The sequence below is a fragment of the Lepidothrix coronata genome, unplaced genomic scaffold, assembly GCF_001604755.1.
Source record: "Lepidothrix coronata isolate B3197 unplaced genomic scaffold, Lepidothrix_coronata-1.0 Scaffold125, whole genome shotgun sequence".
NCBI classification, from domain to species: Eukaryota; Metazoa; Chordata; class Aves; order Passeriformes; family Pipridae; genus Lepidothrix; species Lepidothrix coronata.
Genome location: NW_016690305.1, coordinates 304,598 through 326,988, shown reverse-complemented (window position 1 = coordinate 326,988; position 22,391 = coordinate 304,598). Strand labels below are relative to the sequence as shown.

Genomic DNA, 22,391 nt, shown 5'->3' with positions numbered 1-22,391 from the left:
GAGGAGCAGGCCCAGCACCAGCCCCTGGCCTACAGCCCTCATGCTCAGCCGCCATCTTGGCTTCACGCCGCTCATCCACACCCTCTGCTTACAGACCCGCAGCACCAACAATTAAAATGAGTTCTTCTCAGGCAGATACTGTTTGCAAAGTTCGGCCTTCCCTAAGCCTCCTCTTTCCCTAAACTCATGACAAATGTCTGGGTGATCATTTCTTGGCCCCAGTGAGCCCCACCCTGGGCACGACCGGGATCCCCTGGGGTAGCGCCTCTGTACCCCTGGGAGCCCTGCCTAGAGAGGCCTCAGGATACCCCCGTGACTGCCCCTTCCCGGCCACGTGGCACTGCCTGGGAGTGCAGCAGATGGGAGCACAAGCCTTCCAGCCCCAAAGCTGGAAGGACTCAAAGGGTTGGAAGTCTATACTTTGCATCCCACGCTCTTGCATCAGTTGGTGCCTTTCATTTGCAAATTTTCATCAACACTGAAAAAGCATCATAGCAGGATTGCTTAGGTTGGTTTCATCCTTCACCTCTGCCTTGTGAAACTTAGTTTTGTCCCTGACTCCATCTGAAACATGAAAAACTCCTGTGGGTGCAACAGGAACAAACATCTGGATAGCAGCTGTTGTGAGTGAGAGAAAAAAGAGTGGCAGCTATAACTAGAAAGTAGTTTGAAAAAGCATTTTGGAATAAGTGCATATAACACTTGATCTACGGAGCCTTTCAAGAAGGAGAGGACATTGCATTGAAATCATACACCACAGTCATGAAAAAGAAGAGGAATGAGTTGGATGTTGGTCACCCCGTTTTCATCTTACCAGTTTGCACTTTTCTCCTGAGCTAGTGAGGCCTGTATAAGGAATGTGAACAACTTCCAGCTTTACTCCAAAACTAAATGTGATCCCATTACACCCCCGCTCTTGATCAAGGCATACGTCCCAAAAACTCCAAGAGTCATTACAGAACTGGGAGATAGCAGTGCTAATTTAATTCTTTTCCCTGTCTCTGAACCAAAAAAAAAAAAAACCAGATGCAGTGGAAATTCTAGAATTGTGTAGTCTAGATGATGGAAGGGCTGCCTAAGCACTGATGAGTTTTACTGGCCATGCTCCTGATTTGTCAGCCATAGCCTAGTGACATAGTTGTGGGCAGCTCAGATGCGCTTTTTGGGTAACATGGTCTTTCTGTGTGATAAAAGATTAAAAAGACAAAGATGCAATCAAAATAATTTTGAAATGATTATTTACTAAATTTTAAAATAGATGTAAACTATTTATTTCCAAGGTTCAGGATGATTGGTCTGGGTCACTTAATAGGAAGAACAGCATTGATTTACTCTGGAGCAAGTGCATATTGAAGCATGAATGCCTAAACAAGAGATAGAAGATGCTGGGAAGTAAAAAAATGACATTTAAACCACATACAGTAGGTCTTGTGTTTTCCTCTTAGAAGTTGCACACCATCATATGAAATTCAAACCATTTTATCCAGGGAAAAGAACAGTTGTTCTAAGAGTAACCCTGAAAAGAGCTTTCAGGACACGAAGCTTGAGTACAGATCAAGCTCCTAAGAGCACTTAAACCCAAAAGAGCCCTGCTTTTTGTGCTCTGAGAACATTCTGCATACAAACTCTATAAAATCCTGCCGACTTGAATATCGTCCAAGCAGCTCTGAACACAGGGATCCCTCCATCCTCAGACAAGTAGAATAAATTATGCTATTTATTTATAAATAAATGCCTCTCAGAGGGTTGTGCCTAGTGGACCGGATGGGGGGAAAGAGCCAGCTACTCCCACCTCCTGCTTGGTTTTCAGTGCAGTCACAGCAGCTCTAGCGTGTCGCGCGCTGCCTGCTCTGGAGCGGAGGTGGTGCCAGCCCCGGGAGCAGTGCTTGGTGTGGGGGAAACACTGAGCAGTGCTCACTGGCTCAGGGAAAACAGCTCAGGTCAGAGGTTTTCCTCTGGTTTCCAAGGGGCATGTGCTTTGCCAAGGGCTGTGTTCCACAGGGGAATGCCACCCTCAGCCTCAAGCAAGGAATCTTAAAACACTCTTTCTTGGCAAGTTAAATAACGGAAGCAGTTCCTAAAGGATTTTTATGGCTTATGGAATCTGCTACCTTTGAATTACAATGCCGACGGCTATCAGCATAAAGCCAAAGTAGATGAACCGTTCAACCCTGATCTGCCGAGCACCTGAAGCAGCCGAGATGTGGCTCTGGCTCTGGCACGTGACTGTGCAGAGCTGAATTAGAAGCCAATAAGTGAACACAGAAAGTAAGATGTCAAGGGGAGTTCACAGCTAACAGTGTGCATAGGCTTGAGAACCCACCACTGAGAACAGTCACGGACCTGACCTTCTCTCTGAAATAATAAGGGCGCCTTTGTGAAACTGGTCTTGGATGCCTGCAAAGCCCTCCCGCGCTCTGGTAGGTAAGCCAGAGCTCCGAGTGCGAGAAGTGGCCATCTGCTGCTAAGAGCATCTCCCAGGAAGCGGGAGGCCAAGTTCCAGATCTGCTGTTTCCCACACCCCGAGAGGTGCCCCAACCCCAACCCCGCCGTCCCCGCGCCCTCCCGGTGCCCGCCGGAGGGCCCCGCTCTGCCCGCTCTGCCCGAGGCGGCCCCGGCAGTGACGCGGCCCCGGCACCGGCCGCGCCCGGGGCTGTTGTTGGTAACGGCCAAGATGGCGGAGCGGGCGCGGCCGCCCCTGCCCGACTCGGTGCTGCTGCAGGTCCTGGCGCTGCTGCCGCTGCGGGACCGGCTGCGAGCGGCCAGGTAGGGCCCCCCCGGCGCCGGCACCGGCCGCCTTCCGCCTCCCCGCCCCGGCGCTGACGGCTGATCGCCTCCCCGCAGGGTCTGCCGGCGGTGGCAACAGCTGGCGCAGGACCGAGCGGTCTGGACACATGTGGATCTGAGCCCTCACCGGGTACGGGCCGCCCGTCCCACCGCTGTGGGCAGGAGCTGAGGGGAACGGGGGGTCACCCCCCGCGGGCAGGAGCTGAGGGGAACGGGGGGTCACCCCCCGCGGGCAGGAGCTGAGGAGAACGGGGGGATCACCCCCCGAGGGCAGGGGTGCCCCTCTCCCTGCCCACCCCCTGCAGCCAGGCCCTTTCCCCCCGCAGATCACCCGCCGCACCCTGTGGCACCTGGTCCGCCACCGCCTCCCCGACAGCCTGTGCACCCTGCGGATGCGGGGCACGCCCCGCTCCCTCGGCAAGCAGCGGCTCCTCTCCCCGGCACTGCTGGCTGCCCTCCGGAAGCACTGTCCCCAGCTCCATCGCCTGTGCCTGACCGAGACAGACCTCCGCCACGTCCCTTACGAGAGCATTCCCTCTTCTGTCACCACACTGGAGCTGAACCTCTGCGACATTCCCGATGCCTGGTTCTGCGTCTCCCCTTTGGTGCCACCACCACAGGTACAACACCTTGCTATCCACAGCATTCCCACCTTTTCTGACCATCATCTTCTTGACATTTCCTCACAGAACCACCTGAAGACACTGAGCCTTTGTGGCACCTACCGCATCACTGATATGGGGATCCAAGCAGCAGCTCCACACCTGGAAGAGCTGGAACGCCTGATTCTCCGCCACTGCATCATCGGTGATGCTGCCATGGTATTCATTGGGCGCCACATGAAGCAGCTTCGCTACCTGGAAATCAGCAATGCCTACTTCCTGACAAACAGGGGGCTGGTTTCTATTGCAACACTGGAGCACCTGGAGACCCTGTGCCTCGACCTCTATGATTTGGTCTCCCTTGGCACTGTTATTGCTTTGTTGCAAGTGCTGCCTCGCCTGAACCACCTCAAATTAGGCGGAACTTGCTTTGAAGATGAAGTCCTCCGTAAAATTCAGGAGAATTTTCCACATTGCGCCATATCTCACACTCCTTGACAACCTGAAACGTTATCCTTCCTTACTACACTTGAAGTGCTCCTTTTTTGGATAAAGCCTGATTTCTTCTACATAGTTTTGAGACAGAATTCTCATTGGCCTTAAAACATTAAGTTTTTCATGTAAATACGTTAAGCTTGTCATGTAAATAAGTTTGTTACAAAATTTTTGGTAGTGTTTCTCCCTCCTTGTTTTCCATGGATCGGAGGAATAGGAAAGATGGGAAGCACACCGAGCCTTTGGGAACCCCACTGACCAAAAACTGGCTGGGGGGATAACTAGTTTAAACTCTGTCTTCTCCTCTTTCTCCACTGCTGAGGATCAGGCAGCAGCTTAACGAGGGCAGAATTCAAGGAGCAAAGTGAGGTTCCCCTCCTATCACTGAAAAAAACAGATCTGGCAGCCAAAAACTCATGACTTCCAGTTCCTTCCCCTTTCCTTCAAATTCAGATCTTCATGTCAGTCCCCAGAAAGATTTTGGTGCTGGGGGTTTTCGAACACCTGGTCCCGAGAGCCAGACATTCCATTTGCCCACGGGCATTGCTGTGGCTGCTGTTACCTCTAGGTTTTGCTGGGAACATCCATGTTTCCTCATCACCTTTTACTGTCTGTGTTCTCTTTCTCTTCCTCCTCCTTTCCCACCCTCCCAATATCCTAACACCAGAGAAGTGACCAAACGTTACTATGTTGTTATCCTCAATTTTATTCTATATTTTAAGCAAATACTGTATTTATTAAAAAAAATTCAAGCTTTTAAGTTTAATTTCAACGTTTGTTTTTAGGGCTTGTTTTTTTTCTAACTTGGTTCTGCATCTCTTCTGTCCCTTAGGACAGCCTCCCTTGCAACAGGAGCATTCTGTAGGAAGCAGAGCAGGATGAACCAATGCCTCAGCTAAGCTTTTCTGCCCTGTTTTCACCCCAAACACCCCCTGCCCTCCATTCAGCTGCAGCTCATGCAATAAACTGTTGGGTTTCAGATGGACCTGGATGGCAGTGACCCTCCCTGTGGTGAAATCCTCATTGCTGTTGCCTGGCCTTTGTGCCCTGGTCTCTTTTTTGTTCCTAAACCCACTCAAAATAGCTTCAGGGCAAATATCCAATGGTAAAATGCCCCAGCTCTGCTTTGGAAAGCATTCCAAGGCTGCTGGCTTAATAATTACCCCTATGTTTATCCCAGACAGAAAGATTAACACTGGTGGAATTAGCCTCATTAAAACCTCCAATGCTCTCTGTCCCAGCACTCTCTGGGCATGGGGAGGGACAGTGCAACAGGAAAAGGGAAAACTAAAACCAGTAAAAATCTGTCAGTCAGGCAGTCAAGGCATAGTCAGATGTGGCAAGAACCTCAATGTTCTCCCAATCTTTGCAGCAAGATCTTTGTGATCCTGATGGCACAATAATGGAATTTAATATTCCACAGTCCCAACTTGCCAGTTTTTCATCATCCAGCTGCTAAACAGGGAGCAGCAATTACAAGTTGACATGGTGCAAAGTGGGGTGTTTTAGGTTTGGAAGCGGCAGGGGAGCTGTAAGTATCCAACGACCACAGTCAGATTAGGGGAATAAAAGACTGAAAGGGTCTTCAATCAGCAGTTCTGGTTCTGCTCACCTTCCTCACACACCTACTGATGCTCTTGGAGGCTTGTTCTCCACATTTATTCCTTCTGATTTCAAAATTCAGGGGGTTTCTGCTCGGTTATCTCCATTTCATCTTTTGCTTACCTTTAACTTGAGCAGGTCTTCCCCCAGCCCCACCTTCCAGCTGTCCATATGCACAGCATGACATCAAAGCCTACCTTTATTTAAATATACCTGATAAATGACCAACAGAGACAGCTAAACCTTCAGCAAAGCCAGGGCATGAAACAGCTCTTGGCATCGTGAAAGGAGCACAAGTCCACAGCCCCCAACGTGAATAGAAAACTCAGAGAAACCATGAAATTTAGGTTATCAATCACCGCAGGGAGTGACCATTAATCACAAAGCTGCTGCTTTGCCTCATCACACACCATATGTTCATGTACCACAATTTCATACACGTATGTATTTAATAGTCATACTCAGGTGCTTTATTGGACCCAAACCCATTTTATTGTCTCGGACAAGCACATCTGCTCGTGCCTTCAGTGTTCGTTTCCAAACCATTTCCTATCTTCCAGGCCTGTTTGTTTCCACACTTGGGAGGAAACGCCCTCAGAAACCCAAGCATTTACCCCCTTTTTAATCCAAACGGATGGGGAAGCGTCAGAAAAGAAGCGCACAGGGTTGATCGCTGCCTGAGAGATGAGAGAGGTTGACGGGGGAGGAGAAGGCGGGTACTAGGCGAGACCGGCGCTTACACATCGGGAGTACAGGCGAGAAGCAAAGTAGCAGCGGGTGGTGATGGGGGACAAGAGGCACCGAGCGGGGACTCGGGGGCAAGAGGCATGGTGGGGCGAGGCAGATCGGGTGAGACACGGGGCTTATAAACGCGAAGGAGCGAAGAGGCACCGGGGGGGCTGCCGGTAACGAAGAGGGTCAGACGGGGAGGTCCCGAGCCCAGCGGACCCCCCGGGCCCTGCCGGTACCTGCGGGCAGGAGCTGAGGGGAACGGGGGGATCACCCCCCGCGGGCAGGAGCTGAGGGGAACGGGGGGATCACCCCCCGAGGGCAGGGGTGCCCCTCTCCCTGCCCACCCCCTGCAGCCAGGCCCTTTCCCCCCGCAGATCACCCGCCGCACCCTGTGGCACCTGGTCCGCCACCGCCTCCCCGACAGCCTGTGCACCCTGCGGATGCGGGGCACGCCCCGCTCCCTCGGCAAGCAGCGGCTCCTCTCCCCGGCACTGCTGGCTGCCCTCCGGAAGCACTGTCCCCAGCTCCATCGCCTGTGCCTGACCGAGACAGACCTCCGCCACGTCCCTTACGAGAGCATCCCCTCTTCTGTCACCACACTGGAGCTGAACCTCTGCGACATTCCCGATGCCTGTGCCTCGACCTCTGTGATTTTATTTCCCTCCCATTATTGCTTTGAAATTTGGATCCAGGCTCCAAAATTGAACACATCTGGGCATTGCTCTGATTAAAAAAATGTACCCAGGTTTTGCTGACGTTTACCTCCCCTTGGTACCCTATTATGTGCACCAGCGGGCCTGGGGTAGGTGCTTTCCTTCTCAAGGGAAGGTAATGTTATCACCTTCTGAGAGCCCACCTCTGGAAACTGGAAAATTGGATAGCCCACCTCTGAAAATTGGATAGAATGGAATAGTTCCCAGGACTGGTCCCACACAAAAGGTGCCAGGAGAGAAAGCTAGTGCTAGCCTTTCCTCCCCAGTGCAGCCTGTCGTCTGCACAATGAACACTGTGGTTGGATGCTTTGCTTCCCAAGGGAAAGTAACGTTATCATCTTTCAAGAGCCCACCTCTGAAACTTGATAGAACTTCAGAAATTGAACCGTTTTGGGAATTGCTCCTACGAAAAAGGTTCCAGGACAGAAAGGTGTTGCTGAATTTACCTCCTCTGGGCACCCTACCATCTGCTCCATGACACTGGCACTAGGTACTAGCCTTGCCAAAATAAATGTACTGCTATAATTTTCAGGTGCCAACCTCCCATATTTGGATCCAGGCTCAAAAACTGAATATATTCAGGGACTGGTGCCATAAAATGGTACCAGGACAGAAAGCTAATGCTGCCCTTCATCACCTCTGGGCAGCCTCTCATTTGCATCACCAACCCAGGAGCTAGGTGCTTTACTTTCCAAGGAAAGGTAATTTTATATGTGCTGAGGAGCCCATATCTGAAATTCAGATACCACCTGCAGAATTGAATACAGGCCAGGACAGAAAGCTGTTACTGAGCTTTACCTCCCCTGAGCACCCCCTCAGGTGCTACTTTACCCTTAGAAGAAAAGGTGCCATACCCATGTTGTGGTGCAGATGAAATGGTGGCCAGGGCAGGCAAAGGCCAGGAACAGCTCTATGGCCTGGCTCCTTTAGTGTGGGATCAATCCCCAGACTTACTCTGTTTTGGTCTAGTATCCTAATTTCAGAGGTGGGTTCCTGAAAACTGTGGCTGTACATTTAATTTGGGAAGTACAACACCTCACCCCAGTGTTGGTGATGCAGATGATTGACTGTCCAGGGAAGGTAAAGGCCAGCAACAGCTTTCTGTCCTGGCATATTTTTTGTGGGAGCAATCCCCAAAAGAACTCAGTTTTGGAGGTGATATCCAGATTTCAGAGGTGGGCTACTGGAAGACAATAACATTGCCTTTCCTGTGGAACAAAAGTACCCAGCCCTAGTGTTTTGGCTGCTCAGGGGAGGTGAAGGCCAGCCACGGCTTTCTGTCCTGGCACCTTTTCTTTTGGAGCAATCCCTGGATGTATTCTATTTTGGAGGGTGCATCTGTGTTTCAGAGGTCAATTCCCGATGTTGTATGACACAGTCTTTTCCTTGGGAAGGACAGCACCTAGCCCCAGTGTTGGTGGTGCAGATGTTAGGCTTCCCAGGGGATGTAAAGGCCAGAAACACCTTTCTGTCCTGACACCTTTTACATGGGAGCAGCTCCCAGATGTATTCTACTCTGGAGATGGCATCTGAATTCTGAGGTGGGTTCCTGATGTTGTATGACAGAGCTCTTCCTTGATAAGGCCAGCAGCTGGCCCCAGTGTTCCTGGTGCAGATGACATGGTGCCCAGTGAAGGTAAAGGCCAGCCTGGCACAGCTCCTTCCTGACCTTTTTCCCTCACAGCCACGCCGGTTTACCGTATTCCCAACACCGGGAGCAGCCCCAAGCTTCCCTGGAAGGTGCTGCACGGCAGCCTGCCTTTGGGAGCATTCATCCCGATCATGCTGGGCTGGTGGCCGTGTTCCACTTCCACAATTCCCACGAGACGCCCAACGTGTACTCGCTGCACAGCTGGCTGGGTCTGGGCACCACACTGCTCTTCTCCTGCCGGGTGGGAGCTACCCTGGCCCTCCCAAACCCACCAGCTCCCCGAGTTTTCCGTCCTCGCTGTCTCTTCCCTCAGTGGGCAGTGGGTTTTGCAGCGTTCCTGCTTCCCTTGGGTTCCCAACGCTCTACAAGTGCGTCCATGTCTTCTTCATCTCCACCATCCTCGTGTTGTCTGTGGCTTCCTGGGTGTTGGGAATAAACGAGAAGCTTTTCTTCAGCCTGTGAGCACCGGGGGGAGGGGGCTCGAGGGAGACCCCTTGCAGGGACGGGGGGACCCCTCACAGGGATGGGGAGCCTCGGAAAGATCCCTCACAGGGAGAAGGGGGCTTGGGAAGATCCCTGACAAGGATAGGGGGAGCCTTCAGAGGGATTGGGAATCCCTCACAGGGGCGAGGGGCTTAGGGAGAGCCCCCGCAGGAATAGGGGTGGTTCAGGGGGACCCCTCACAGAGGTGGTTTTAAAAACTCAGCAGGGAAAATTTAAGACTGCTCAAGCCACTCCCTTACAACAGTGCAGGGGGAAATCGAAGAAAACAAGCCCGCTCGAGTCACAATTGTACTGAGGTAAAACTTGGAAATAACACACCACCACATAGAAAAAATGGTTACCCACAAAACCACCAAAAGCAAGATGTTATCTGGCCCCCGCACCCCTTGGGTAAAACAAAAAAGGGCTCCCGTTCCCGGGCTGCACGTGTGGCCCCGTAGAACAAAGAAGGTACTGCAGAAAACAGGATCCCGCGGTTTGACCCCCTCCTCGGCCAGACAAAAGCAACGGGGAACGGGGGCAAAACAAAACCTGGGAGGCTATTCGCACAGGAAAGGGGAAGGTCAGCAAAACTTTCCTGTCCTGACACATTTCGTTTGACGTTTTCACCTCTGGATCCGCACTTTGGGTTGTCGTTTTACGAGCACACACCTCCACCCAGTGGAACATCTGAACGGTGACACGGGTGAACCTCCACTATATGGCGCTGTGTATTTGAAAAGGACGTAAATGGGTCAAGGTTCTCTCGAAAGCACCAAAAATGAACATCCAAAGCTGAAAACGTCCTCCACAGCTCTCAAAAGAGAAATGTGCCAGCACAGAAAGAGTTCACTGACCTGACCTTCTGAAGTGCCTTTCTTTGTCTGGATGTCATTTTAAAATTTGCCAAGTACCTTGTTCTACCTTAACGTTCCGAAGTTTGTAGTAAAAGTTTATTAAACCTCCCGAGAATTTTGTTCTTTCTTCCGTGCACCGCCCAGACTAAATCAAACTACCCTCCCCCCAACCCGCCAGCGGGCTGAGGCCATTACACCCTCACAGCTCTCAAAGGCGAGGCCTCAGAACCCCTAAAAGCCCTCACAGCCCCCAAAGGCGAGGCCTCAGAACCCCTAAAAGCCCTCACAGCCCCCAAGGTCCTCCAAGACGCCCTCAGAGCAGCCCTCAGAGCCCTCGTAGGCAACACAGCCCTCAGACGGCCCATTGAACCGCAGCGCGTCCCCTCCACCGGGTCCCGCCCGAGCCCTCACGGCCCCTCACGCGCGACCCGCCCCCCGCTCCCCCCCGCGCACGCGCGCGCCCCCGCGCGCACCTGTTGCCGCCGTTGCCCGGATGCGGCTCCTCCCCCGCAAGATGGCGGCGGGGCGGGCGGCGGCCCCGCTGTAGCGCCCGGTGCCGGTGCCGGCCCCGCCATGGCGGACCTGGGCCGGCAGCTGCACGAATACCTCGCGCAGTCCAAGGCTGCCGCCGCCGGCGGCCCCAGCGCGGGCCCCGCGTCGCCGCCCGCCGGCGGGTCGCAAGCGGAGGCGGGGGACAGCGGTGGGCTGCGGGCCTGGCTGGGCGCGCTGAACCCGTTCCCACCGGGCGCTGTCCCCGGCGCCCCGGGCGGCGCCGCGTGGCCGTGGGCGGGCGAGGCGGACCCGTGGCTGCCGGGGCTTTCGCGCTGGCAGCGGCTGGTGGGCAGCGCGCTGTGCGTGCTGCTGGCCGCGCTGTGCTTCGGGCTGGCCGCGCTGTGCGCGCCGCTGCTGCTGCTCCGCGCCCGCAAGTTCGCGCTTCTCTGGTCGCTCGGCTCGCTGTGCGCGCTGGTCGCCGCCGCGCTGCTGCGCGGGCCCGCCCGGCTGCTGCGGGAGCCCGGGCGCGGGGCGCTGCTGTACCTGGCGGCGCTGTTCGGGACGCTCTACGCCGCGCTGGGGCTGCGCAGCACCGCGCTCACCGCGCTGGGCGCCGCCGCCCAGCTCGGCACCGCCGCCGCCGCGCTCCTGGCCGCGCTCCCCGGCGGTGCCGCCGGCCTGCGCCGCTTGGCCGGCCTGCTCCGCGCCGCGCTGAGCGGCCGAGGCAAGGCACTGCCCGTGTGAGAGCGGCCGGGCCGCCGGGCTGAGCCCGGCCCTGCCCGGGTGAGCCCGGCCCTGCCGCCGCCCCGGCGGAGGAGCGGCCGCGTCAGGGGCACTGACTCGCCCGCGGGCCGAGAGCCTTGAGCTCTCGCCAGCCGACTCCGAGACGGGGAACGCCGCTCTCCCCGTGCCCTGACGCGTTTTCTTCGCCGGTTCTCCAGGATCAGCAGCGGCGGCTGGCGGCCCGGTGACCCCGAGCTGTGCTTGCCGCGCTCAGGTGTCAGCCTGCCGGCATTTGCATAGCCGTGGCCGGGAGTCGCTCCACTGCTGGGTAGGAGCTGGCAGCATCCCACTTCCCTACCTCCAGGATGGGACCACGTGGCTGCTGCCGCTGCTTCAGACCGTGAGTGAGATCGGAGCCGACGCGGTGCAATTATGGACCTGCCCGTTACTGAGGAGCAGCGGACGAGGCGCGCAGGGCCTGCGAATGCTGAAACACGAAGATGATTTAGCAAAATCTGATCACGTCTGGGGGACAGCGTTCAAAAATTAACTGTTTTTACCTCATTTTGTACTGACCCCTACACTCTGAACGTGCTGTGGTGAATGTGAAGACTGTGGCCACTAAACTGCATTTCTCTCTAAAACCAGCTTTAAAATACCATGCAGTAAGTGAAACAAACTTTCCTGGGGCTGTGGGTCGCAAAGACTGCCCATAACTGTAAGGGGGGGGTCTTCCTGCATGACAATGAGAGGATGAAAGGTGCTAATATTAATTCGGAGCCTTGGCCTTTGCAGGTGCTGCTGCCTTAGAGCTGCTGCAAGGGACCAAATCCTCAGGCTTTAAAAGGGTAGCTTCATCTCTTAGAACTTTATTTTGTATATATATTTTGCTCTCTGAACTGAGGCAGGAATTGCTTTCTTGTCACAGCATGACCTTCAAAAATAGTTTTGCTAATAACTGGAGCTCCGTTTCAGGTCAGAAACTGAGCCTTACTTAGGAAGGTGCTGAGTTCAGGGTGACGGAGCTGGGTGCTCCAGTTTGGACTGTGCACTGGGCTCCTGCAGGGAAACGGGACCACCAGGCCTCACCTGTGCAGACCCCCAGGATCTCATGGAGCGTTTGTGCCTCATGGACAAAATAAAACCAAACACTGCAATACTTAACCTGCTACCACCACTTAAGGTTTAACGTATTCACCAAATACCTTTCTGAATTAAATTGTCAAAGGGGTTACTTAAATGTACATAGATTGCTTTAATAAAACAATTTGCGTCCAGTTGTCAATATAGACATTTCACTAATGGTCACTTTTTTTCCCCATAAAAATGTATACCAGAGCTATCTGAATAGCATTAAATTCTCATTTTTACAACTTCTAAGCTACAGTATATAAAACTGATTTTATTCCTAACAGCAGTATAAAATTAAACAAATCTGAGACAAGGTGGAGCTCTAAACTCACAGGTAGAGCATAAGATTCTATGTGCAACACTGGTAAAAGAATATGAGCTGAAGAATATAGAAGTATATTCCTAATAAATAACTTTTGTCTATTTCCCAGCAATAGTGAGCAATAGTATCACGGACTGGGAAGCTGCTTCTGTCTCTCCTGCTATGCTGTCACCTAAGATTTTGTAAAAAAGCTAGCTAATTGTCAAGTTTTCTTATAACTCTCTGAGCATATTTCATGATCGTGAAATATTTCAAAACTTAACTAAAGAAGCTGCCCTTTGATGAAGAATATGACTTAACACCAAGTATCATAGTCATTTAAGGAATTAACCACCCATCAGAGGACATAAAAGTTGTCCAGATAAAGCTGCTACCTATAGCTAGGTACACTCTGACTTGTTTTGGTAGAGGACTGCGGTTTAATTAAAGCCTAAAGCTCATCCTCTATTGGACCTCTTTTAGCCCCTTAAAAATATGTAGGGCTTGCTAACAAAAAAAAAAAATAAATAGGGCAAGCTTTCCTCTTTGCCAATGATTATCATGAAAACTTCAGGACAGATCCTAACTCCCAGACATATACCCAGAGTTACCAAAGCCCTTCAGACAGAGCTAAAAAGTACTTCTTTTACTCTCAAGGGAGAAACTGTCATATCAGATGCATCTCAGATGTTTCCCAGTTAATCCCCTTAAGACCATTCTGTCTCTCCCATGACAAGGATTTTATAGGCTAATGATCAATTAGAATTTTCAAATGCCATTTTACACACTACAAATTAAAAACTAAGAAGAAAACCCTACTTTGTGACTGCCTGAACCAAGAGAACAACAGCTAAGCATTTGTGCTTCGAGATCTTTAAGTAAGATCACCAAGACTTGAGCCAGTCTTTGGCAAACCTGACTGTATGAGAAGTCAGATGCAATAGCTGCTGTGTGTCACTGTGGTATTGCAGTAGCCTCTGGAACTACGCTGACTTACATATTTTATTATAACCTGGAATTCAAGGCAGGAGAGAGGGAAGCCTGGTAGTAATTTTTCATTATACATTATATGCTATACTTTTAATATAGGAGTTTCCTGAGAAGGTCTGTAGTATAGGTACTTATATGATAACATTTTCACTGAGGCTTAAGGTATTAAAGGAACCTTTTGATAACCTGGTGGCTGGAGATGATTAACATGAATGATTTATGGGGAAGACAAACTCATGGTTGGTAAGCAGCTTTATTATGAAATGTGGGAAATGGGGGTAACCCCTACTTCTCATTTCCCTCCTCTAGTAAAATCAGGTAACAATATCCTAAAGAAAAAGACACTTGTGTTAATATGGAAGTGATGAACTATCGAGGTTTGCACTTCAGCAATTAATGCACCAGACTCTGCTGAACACCCATAGCTTTAAGCAATGTGTCATGCAGCTGTTGTAAAACATATCAGTCAAGCTGCTAAACTTCATTCTTTCTCAATTTCTATAAACAGATGCTGTTTTGAACAAAACCCCTTGACTCACCCAGGTGAAGACAGTATTTGTCATGATGTCTGTCTTGCAATCCAGGTTATAACTCACACTATGTCTTTGACAACTTGTCCTAAATGGTGTTCCACGTTTTTCTCTTCCAGGATGGCAGACTAGCAAGCAGCGGTGATTGCCTGTGTTTTGGAGTTTTAACATCAGCACCACTTGTAATCTGTACACAGCTGTGGCTAAAGGTGAAAATGGAGGTTCTCTGTACATGACAAACCAAAAAACTACGAGTCAGCTCTCAGTATTTTAAATGGCTGAGATTTCAGGAGGTAGTTCTGTTGCTCCATCTGAAACACAAGTTTGCCTAAAGACAACCCCCTATAGTAATAGGTGAGTAAAGAATCACACACTGCGTTGATTTTTTGTTAATTTTTGCGCAAATTACATTCTGTATTCATACAAAAACAACGTAACTCTTTGACAAACTGTACATATAGAAACAAGTTTCTGTCTGGAGGTGAACTGAAATCTGTGGAAGTGCTCCATGTCCCCCAACACTTAAAAAAAATTCCAGCTCTTCACAAATAAAGTAGGTAAGAAAGTGAGGAAAATGGGAGTGGAGAGGACAAAACAAAGCCAGCTACAATATTGCAGCTAGAGGCAGTTGACTGATTTAGGAAAAGACCCCTGTTAGGAACTAATGCACATTCAGTTATCCCAGTTAAGAATCCAGGTTCGTGGCATTGCAGATGACTGAGTCCAGAGTAGCAGTCTATTTAAATATTGTCCCACAAGGACTGGGCGTGACCCAGCCAAAGCCTCTTCTATCGTCCTCTTCCACCCCTAGATCCTCCTCTTCGTGACTGGCCAGAGTTTATGTTATTTCCTCTTCCCCAGTTACTTCCGCTCCTCCCTCCTCGAGAGGGGTTGTTGCCTCCCCCGGGGCCTCCACCAAAGGCTTCATCCCTGTGGAATCCATCGTGGTGGTCTCCATCTAACGAACCAGACCTCCCAGATTTTGGTGCTCTTTGTGAAGGTCCTGAATTTCCTCGTCCTACAAAGGAAGCACAGCAGTTACTGGTTTAAGTCTAAGCTGTGTCCCTCCTCAGACACGCCGTGCGTGAAGGTGGTTCTGCTGTGGTGTCATCATTCACAGACCATATGTAGCTGAGACCCACAATTTTATGCCTCCTTCCTCTATACAATTGGGCAACAATCAAGTAATTCCTTGGAAATTAGAGGTTATAGTTGGTACAGTCAAAACAGTGACAGCACATCCTCCACACTGCCAGGCACTCCCGGTTCTTGTGCTTCAACACCATCTGTGGTTCTCCCTATGGTTTTATTGCAAAATACTTTTTTTTTAATCCTAAACAAAGACACTGCACTGATGACAAGTTGAGACAGTTGAGGTTGATGGTGAAGATAATGAGTAACATTACTGTTTTGTTCTCTTTTTTGCTAGAAATAATGGAAAACCACTTTATTTTACTACTAACCGGGAACAAAAGCTACACAAGCTCTTACTGCCAGGAACAGGATTTTCTACTTCTCACAGATCTTCTTGGTTTTGATATGTAAATGAGCATTAAAAAAACCCCAACCCAATTCATTAGCCTAAAATAACAAGCAGTATTTTGAAAGAACAAATTTAACAGTAACCTTGTTTTATGGACGCACACTACAGCTATATCAGGATATTTCTGCTCCACTTTAGCAAAAGTGATTTTTTTGTTGACTCTGGTTGGTTCTGTGTAAAACAGAGACCAAACTGTTCCATAATTAATGAAGTTTTAATCTTTAGATGACTTTACTAATACAACTAAAGCTGGTTCATGGTTTGTTTATCAGGCTTTCTGCCATCATTCTGAACTTTCTTTAGCACATTTTGAGTTAATTACCACAATTCTTGTGCCCAGACAACAATTGTTTTAACCTCAATAAAGAATCTGAAAGTTATCACTAAGCATTACTGAAGCTGGACAAGGAATCCTCACAGATTTGATGGATGCTGGCTACTGGAGAAACACAGCATGCAGCTATGGAAGGAAAACTACTGATATGAGAGGGAGTTTACCAGCAGGGTTTTATTCAAAACACCTATGAAAGAATGATAAAACCTGCTGTTAATACAACACTGGGAATAGAGTCCATGCAGAGGAGGAGTGACATGCAGTTAAAACTGAATGAGCTTCAAGACAATGGTAAGAAGAAGTGGGATGGAATTCAGTGGCATCAAAGACAAAGCTGTGCAGTAACAACAAAAAATTCAGCTGTAGGTTGGCAGCTCAGCATCTGGAAGCAACTGAGAAGGACCTTTGTTACTGACAGTGGGTAGTCAATGTGAGGACATTAAAGAAAGCCAACATTTCAAAACCACAACAGCAGTCCTGAGATCTGTGAGTTCGAGGCTGACAGGATGGCTGTGGAACTGGCATGCACAGCAATAGCTCTGAACCAGCTACAAACTCCAAAAACAATGTGTTTTGTGGGTTACAGTAGCATGTGACTGCTTAGTAGTTAGGGGGAGCTATGACATGAGAAGCTGTTAGGAAAGAATGGAGAAAACAACAAAACCGAGGGAAGTGTAGAAATCCATGGTTATACCACATCTTAAATAGAGTGCTGCAATTCCTAGTTACCTTGTTTAATTTAGAAAAGGATAATTTAAAACTGAAAGTAGTATATACAGAGTAATATGGATAGTAAAAGATACAGAACAACTTCTAGAGAGAACAACTAAACAGATCAGAGCTCTGACCTGGAGAAGAGCTAGTTCAGGCTGGAAATGGTGGAGTTCAGTGCAATCAGAGATGGCATTCAGAAATAACTGGAATCAACTTTCAACTTAATTACAACACAAGACATCACATGAAATCAGTGAATGGTAGGCACAAATCAGGAGAGAAACATTTTCCTTGCTTTTTTTTTTTTTTCAAAGCATAATCTACTGCAGTTAAGTTTAAGAGCTCTGCCCATGGATCCTGTGAATATCAAAAGTTTATATGATTCTTAAAGCAATTAGAGAAGCACACAAAAGTTAACTGTCAAAAGCCATTGAATATAAAAATATTTCAGTAAATCACTGAACTGCAGATCTTCATAGGTTTAGAGAACATTTCAGGGACATATCACTACAGGCTCAGTGTTCTTATGTTTCAGTTAAAGGATGATAGCACAAGCATGAGTAACAAAAAGCTATTCTGAAAATGACAAAACAGTGTTCTTAATGAGTTTTCCAGCTGGAGTAACAGGGAGCCAAAAACTTGGCAACTAACTGCTTTTGAACAGGGCAATAAGGAAGAGGATTCTATAATGCTGGAGAGAAGATTTGGATTTGATGTCCCACAAAATCCCTCTGCTCTTATGTTCCTATAAGACATGTTCCTACGCTCTTTAGCTTCCCAGGTCAGGTATTTCCTAGCTCAGCTTTATCCCCTCTGAAAGGAGAAGTTCTAGATAAGCCTAATGTTGAAAAACATGCCGCTGTTACATAAGGGTTTCAATAAAAGGGGCTTTTTACCTTTGCCCCTCTCCTCTGGGGGTCCCCCTGGAGCATCCATGTCTCTGTGGTCAGAGGTCCCCGGTCCATCGTGCCAGAGGCGTTTCCGTGGTGGCAGTGAGGCCATGTCCATACCCTGGAGCGAGGAAGAACGTTCTCTGCTGGCTGGAGAGTGTCCTTCGTGAGGAGGGTGATCTGGGCGGGGACCTGGGCACAAAAACACAGGATAATGAGTAATGTTCACTGGGTCCTTATTCCTCAGTTTTGGAGGCAGTCACACAAATTTACATACTGTCCACACTCTTTGGCACACAAAGTTCAAATTACATAAAGCTTCCCCTGTCCCATTTTTCAGTAAGAAAGCTAAAGGTAAAACAGGTGTTTGATGGGAAAGAAAAATGTGGCAGATTTTATACTGAAAAGTGTTCTTTTCAGTATAAAATGTTTTCATCATTTTAGAGGCATTCATTTATTCACGTGTCATTTGTGCTCATTTTTCCCATGGCATTCTACACAGTTTTGCCCCATATGAGGTTGCCATTTGTAACACAAATGCAAATACCAACAAGCTGTCAGACACTGTAGCTGAAAACATTATTCTTGCAAACAAAGAAGATGCCAAACAAGTGAAAGATTACTACTGGCATTAATATATATCTTAAAAAAACGCACAGTGACTGTGATTCCACAAGGAACAGCTGCCCAGGCAGTTCTGGGCTGTACAAAAACTCAACTGAAAATCAAGACTTTGAGGCCACAGTAACTTTTTGTTCAGGAAGACAGTTGTATTTAGAGTCAGTTAAATTCTGCATAATTCTTTTTTTCCTAAATTTAAAAGACCAAAGAACTATGTTTGCCTTTTCTCATGGTAAAATACTGGTAACAAACACATAAGGTACAATAAAAAGAGGTGATTTTAAAATACTTTTTTAAGTGGTTATATTGTAGAAGTCTACAAACCTGACCAAATGTTTTACCTGGTTCTCTGTTTCCATCCCAGGATTCTAGTTTCCGCCCTCCTTCAAAGCGTGGAAATTCATCTGGAGTAGGAAGCAAACCCTTCCGGGCTCCTGAGCAGTAAGAGAAACAGGGGACAGGAGTGAGAAAAGACAGTGCATTCATGAGAATACCGTTTGCCCAAGAAATGCCTTTCCTTCCTCCTTGCATTTCCATGTGGAAGAACGTTCCCCTCACCTCTCAGAGCACCGCGACCTCGCCCCCGGACACCATGGTCCCTTCCTCTGGAGTTTTCATCCGGAGAGTCAAAAGCGTCATCTGGCCCAAAATCTTCAGGGCCAGGAAAGCCATCTCTGCCCCTGGGTCCCCGGCCCTCATGTCTTGAGGGTCCTCCTCTTCTGAAGCTACAAGAAAGAACACGATACAAATATGGGATTTAGGTAGAACTGAGTCAGGTTCAGTTTTATAATCAACTCATTTCTGAACTGTTTCACCTAATGCTACAGCACATACAGTTACTAGAACAGGATATGTAGGTGGAAGAGTGCTCATTTGCTGCCTTTGAGCACTTTCATAGCCATTTTTGTAGTTTTCCCCTCATATTTCCTTCTGTTGATTGTGTTGGCTTTTCATAGAAGGAAAATTTTGTTAAACATACTGCATTCATTTAATGAAAAGGTAGGAAAAAAAATTAATGAGTGATGATAGATGTAAGGTGAGGTAAGGCAAGGAAAAGTAATTTCCCTTAACTGTGGTGGTCTTACATTCCCATTCCCTTTTTCTCTTTCCATTTTGGTGATAAAACAAACGGAAAACATACAAGCAATGAGAATCACGGCTCTAACAAAATATCCCAGCATCTCATTCCTATTGATTCTATAATTCTTTTGCCAAAATATTCTCTTTTTCATTCCATTCTTCAAAGTTTACAACTTTAGCAAGTGCATCTAGACTGCCCTTGGCTCTGTAGGGACAGTGATGGTGGAACAGCACACAGCAGCGTTCTGCAACCTGAAGAGCAGTTTATCCAGCTGCAATAATCAAGAACTTTGTGTTGCAAAATGTAGTTATGGCACTGAAGTTTGATAATTGCCTTCTACTTCTATGGCATCTTCAGGAATTTGGTATGACTGGATTCTCCACCTCATCTTAACTGAGTACAGTTCCTCCAGCACCGCACTGGGGGGGCCTGGACAGCTCTCCAGAGAGGAGAATGGCTCTTACTGACCTGTCAGTGCCATGTCAGGTCAGCCTGCAGATGGCTGCATGAACAATTAATAGTTTTGTTTCTGACATGACCAGTTGAAACACCTGGAGTGCTTGTAAAGCACATCCATGTTCTGTGACGACTGCACTTGGAAGGTGCACGCCAGCCTCAGACACAGCCCAGGGTCTCTGCAGGCACAGGGCGAGTGTTTAGGTGGTGCTGAGTCCTCGCCGTGCCACCCCACCCTCAGTGACAGCACACAGTGTGGAGCATTCCTTGCCCAGTCACAGATGCCCCCCACCTCCCTGCTGCTCCCAGTTCCACACTGGCCAAACTGGAACCACCACAATATTCCAATGCTGTTGGCTGTGTGCAGCATCCCCTTCCCCAGCTCATTAACGACACAGTGCATCCTATTACAAGCAAAACTTTAGATACTTTTATTTAGAATTTTAACAACATTAACCTTTTAATTACAAATTTAAATATTTTAACAGTAGTCATAACACAATACAATATTTTTAAACTTTTACATTGTTTTTAATAAAAAACAATAGGTCTGTCTCCACCTCCCAGAAAACAAGCACAATACAGAGAGGAGGCTGCTGTGCCTGTACAGGTACAACAGTGAATGGAGGAGTGCTGTGTATGGACCATGAACCATTTACATTAACCTGGATGGTTTAGGAAAACAAACTCAACAGTTTCAGGTACAAATGGTTCAGATAATCACAGAGCAGTATTGTTTAGCCTTGAAACAGCACAGTCCTCTAGATGTTTCTTAGAGGGCCTCCCACTTTAATACTGACATGGTGTGATTCTGCTTAGGCTTGAAAATTACCAAGATTTGCAACACAAGGCCCTAGGGCTGCAGGAACAGAGCCTTTCCTATTGCTTTCAGGCAACTTACGGACACAGTTGAGGTTTGAAATCTACCATACCTATGCCTGACCCAGCCACAGCTCCTAGAACTGTGTTATGGATATCCTTATTCACCTTTTCATATCAGTCACGCGGAAAGCCCTGCCTTGCATCGGGCTCAGTTCCCGTTTGACTGCTCTCATATCTTCTTCCTCGAGGCCTAGGACCTTACTGTACACAACTACACACTGTGCAGATTAGCAGGCAGGAAGAGGCAGGTCTCTGCAGTAGAAGCATCATGTTGATATGCACAGGTAGAGTAAGAACAGGACAGGGATGAAAAGGACGGGAAATTAGAGAGAAACATACATACACACATTTGCCTCTCATGCTTGATCAAACCGGTTACAATCTCAATTCTAAACCAAGTCAGCTAAAGGAGTGGTTGGGATTAAGTCCACCACAGCATCTGCAGTAAATGGCACCTTGTTCACCTTCATTCTGAGAAGTTCATCGAGTTTACAAGCACAGTGAGCCCTTTAGAGCTCTGTGCCAAATCACTGCAAACTCTGGACAAACACTTGTATTCTGATAAGCAGATTACTCTTAGTTAAAAAGTCAGGTTCTTGTTTCCCTTCCTGAAACTTCTGAAAAATCAGGACCATAATAAAATATTTTCCAGTCCCTAAGCGTTTTCAATATAAGATCTGAAAATCTCTACTGAGCTTCTAAAAGTGTTGTCTGCTACGTCTTTTTAAGTTCTCTGATGCAGACCATTCAGCTTGGATTCTCTCCGGCTTTACTTTTTAAAAATGGCTTTAATTGTTACCTTCTTTTAGTTACTGTTCATTTCTTTTCATACTCTTCACACAAAAGGAAGATACATCTTTACAGAGCTAGGTAGAAAATAGCTAAAAGAAGAGCTGTATAGATGCAAAGTAAAAGGAATGTAAGAAAATTATTTAAAAGGCAACTAAAACACACAAAATTCACATTATGTGGAGACCACAGCATATTTGTACAAGCACATGTTCTTATACATAGAGAGTTGGTGGTCAGTGAGAGGCTTAGACCTTGGAGGCCAAATTTCATTCAGTTAAACCAGCATAAATCTGGAGCAATTTTCCTGACAGTTAATCTTGAAGTCAGTGTAATTCCTCCATATTTAAACTGGTAACTAGAAGCAAATTCATCCCTTTGTGATTTATTTGGAGATTGTGAGCAATGACATGAACATTGCTCTAAATCAGATTATTTTTGAGTTCTTCGCTTGGCATTAAGAAATAAGTCAGAAAGAGAAATAAAATTTCTACAAGCAAACACATAAGAAAATAGTCTCGACAGTCCAACAGATGCTGTAGCTCTGTCCCTTCTATCCAACAGTAGGATCACTGTTCCTGCTCCTTACAAGGACATTGCATCTCATCCTACAGTCTCTACATCTCATCCTACAGTCTCATGCTGTAGTTTGTGACTGGAGACAGTCTCAAAATCCACGTCTAATGTTCAAAAGTTTGTCACTTTAACCTTCATGTCTCCTCTCAATTTTCATCAAAACGGTCTCAAATCTTCATCCTGTGTCACTGGATCTTCTCTACAAACTTTCTCCCTTCTCTTTACTTACTGTTTACAGACACGGAAGCTGCTGTGTACAATGACCATTTGTCAAGTTTTCTTCTATTACTGAATGATTTTTATGGACTCTATACTCAGGTATATTAGAGTTTTCATTTCCTTATTGGTTTCCAGTTTATAAATCTGAAACAGATAGACTCCTTAATGAAAAGGAAACCAGGAAAAAAGAGTTCCCT

At 47.9% G+C, this 22,391-nt stretch overlaps 3 protein-coding genes and 1 long non-coding RNA gene across 10 annotated transcripts in view; 3 read left to right on the top strand and 1 right to left on the bottom strand.

Moving 5' to 3' along the window:
- Positions 1-519: 519 nt before the first annotated feature.
- Positions 520-4,644, top strand: FBXL12 (F-box and leucine rich repeat protein 12). 5 transcript variants are annotated; one of them, XM_017826278.1, is made up of 4 exons: positions 2,655-2,766; positions 2,845-2,917; positions 3,114-3,407; positions 3,477-4,644. In XM_017826278.1, the coding sequence occupies exons 1-4, from the start codon at positions 2,675-2,677 to the stop codon at positions 3,885-3,887; spliced, it is 870 nt and encodes a 289-aa protein (XP_017681767.1). In that variant the 5' UTR covers positions 2,655-2,674; the 3' UTR covers positions 3,888-4,644. The 5 variants fall into 5 exon arrangements, with proteins under 5 accessions (XP_017681768.1, XP_017681769.1, XP_017681767.1 ...); XM_017826279.1 differs by lacking the exon at positions 2,655-2,766 and adding an exon at positions 520-2,424 and having other exon boundaries at positions 3,114-4,644; XM_017826277.1 differs by having other exon boundaries at positions 3,114-4,644.
- Positions 4,645-10,495: 5,851 nt separating this feature from the next.
- On the top strand, positions 10,496-11,158 carry SFT2D3 (SFT2 domain containing 3). The gene has a single exon (XM_017826177.1). The coding sequence runs from the start codon at positions 10,496-10,498 to the stop codon at positions 11,156-11,158; it is 663 nt and encodes a 220-aa protein (XP_017681666.1).
- A 100-nt stretch (positions 11,159-11,258) lies between these two features.
- LOC108502872 lies at positions 11,259-21,269 on the top strand. Its single transcript, XR_001876647.1, has 3 exons — positions 11,259-11,802; positions 14,209-14,443; positions 18,556-21,269. It is a non-coding gene; the product is annotated as an uncharacterized LOC108502872 (long non-coding RNA).
- The window catches only part of WDR33 (WD repeat domain 33), a 67,873-nt gene continuing 59,953 nt past the window's right edge, over positions 14,472-22,391 (bottom strand). For 2 of the 3 annotated variants that reach the window (XM_017826268.1, XM_017826269.1), the window contains exons 20-23: positions 18,750-18,916; positions 18,533-18,625; positions 17,577-17,762; positions 14,472-15,107 (exon numbers count right to left, since the gene is read on the bottom strand). In XM_017826268.1, the coding sequence (XP_017681757.1) occupies positions 14,878-15,107; positions 17,577-17,762; positions 18,533-18,625; positions 18,750-18,916 (676 nt within the window). In that variant the 3' untranslated portion in view covers positions 14,472-14,877. Of the gene's footprint in view, positions 15,108-17,576; positions 17,763-18,532; positions 18,626-18,749; positions 18,917-20,143; positions 22,339-22,391 lie in introns of those variants that run through there. The other variant, XM_017826270.1, reaches the window with a different exon arrangement.

Coding starts and splice junctions, on each gene's coding strand:
- SFT2D3 (XM_017826177.1), top strand. CDS start 10,496: ATGGCGGACCTGGGCCGGCAGCTGCACGAATACCTCGCGCAGTCCAAG.
- FBXL12 (XM_017826277.1), top strand. CDS start 2,675: ATGGCGGAGCGGGCGCGGCCGCCCCTGCCCGACTCGGTGCTGCTGCAG. Junction 2,767..2,844: donor GACCGGCTGCGAGCGGCCAG/GTAGGGCCCCCC, acceptor GCCTCCCCGCAG/GGTCTGCCGGCGGTGGCAAC. Junction 2,918..3,113: donor TGGATCTGAGCCCTCACCGG/GTACGGGCCGCC, acceptor TTCCCCCCGCAG/ATCACCCGCCGCACCCTGTG.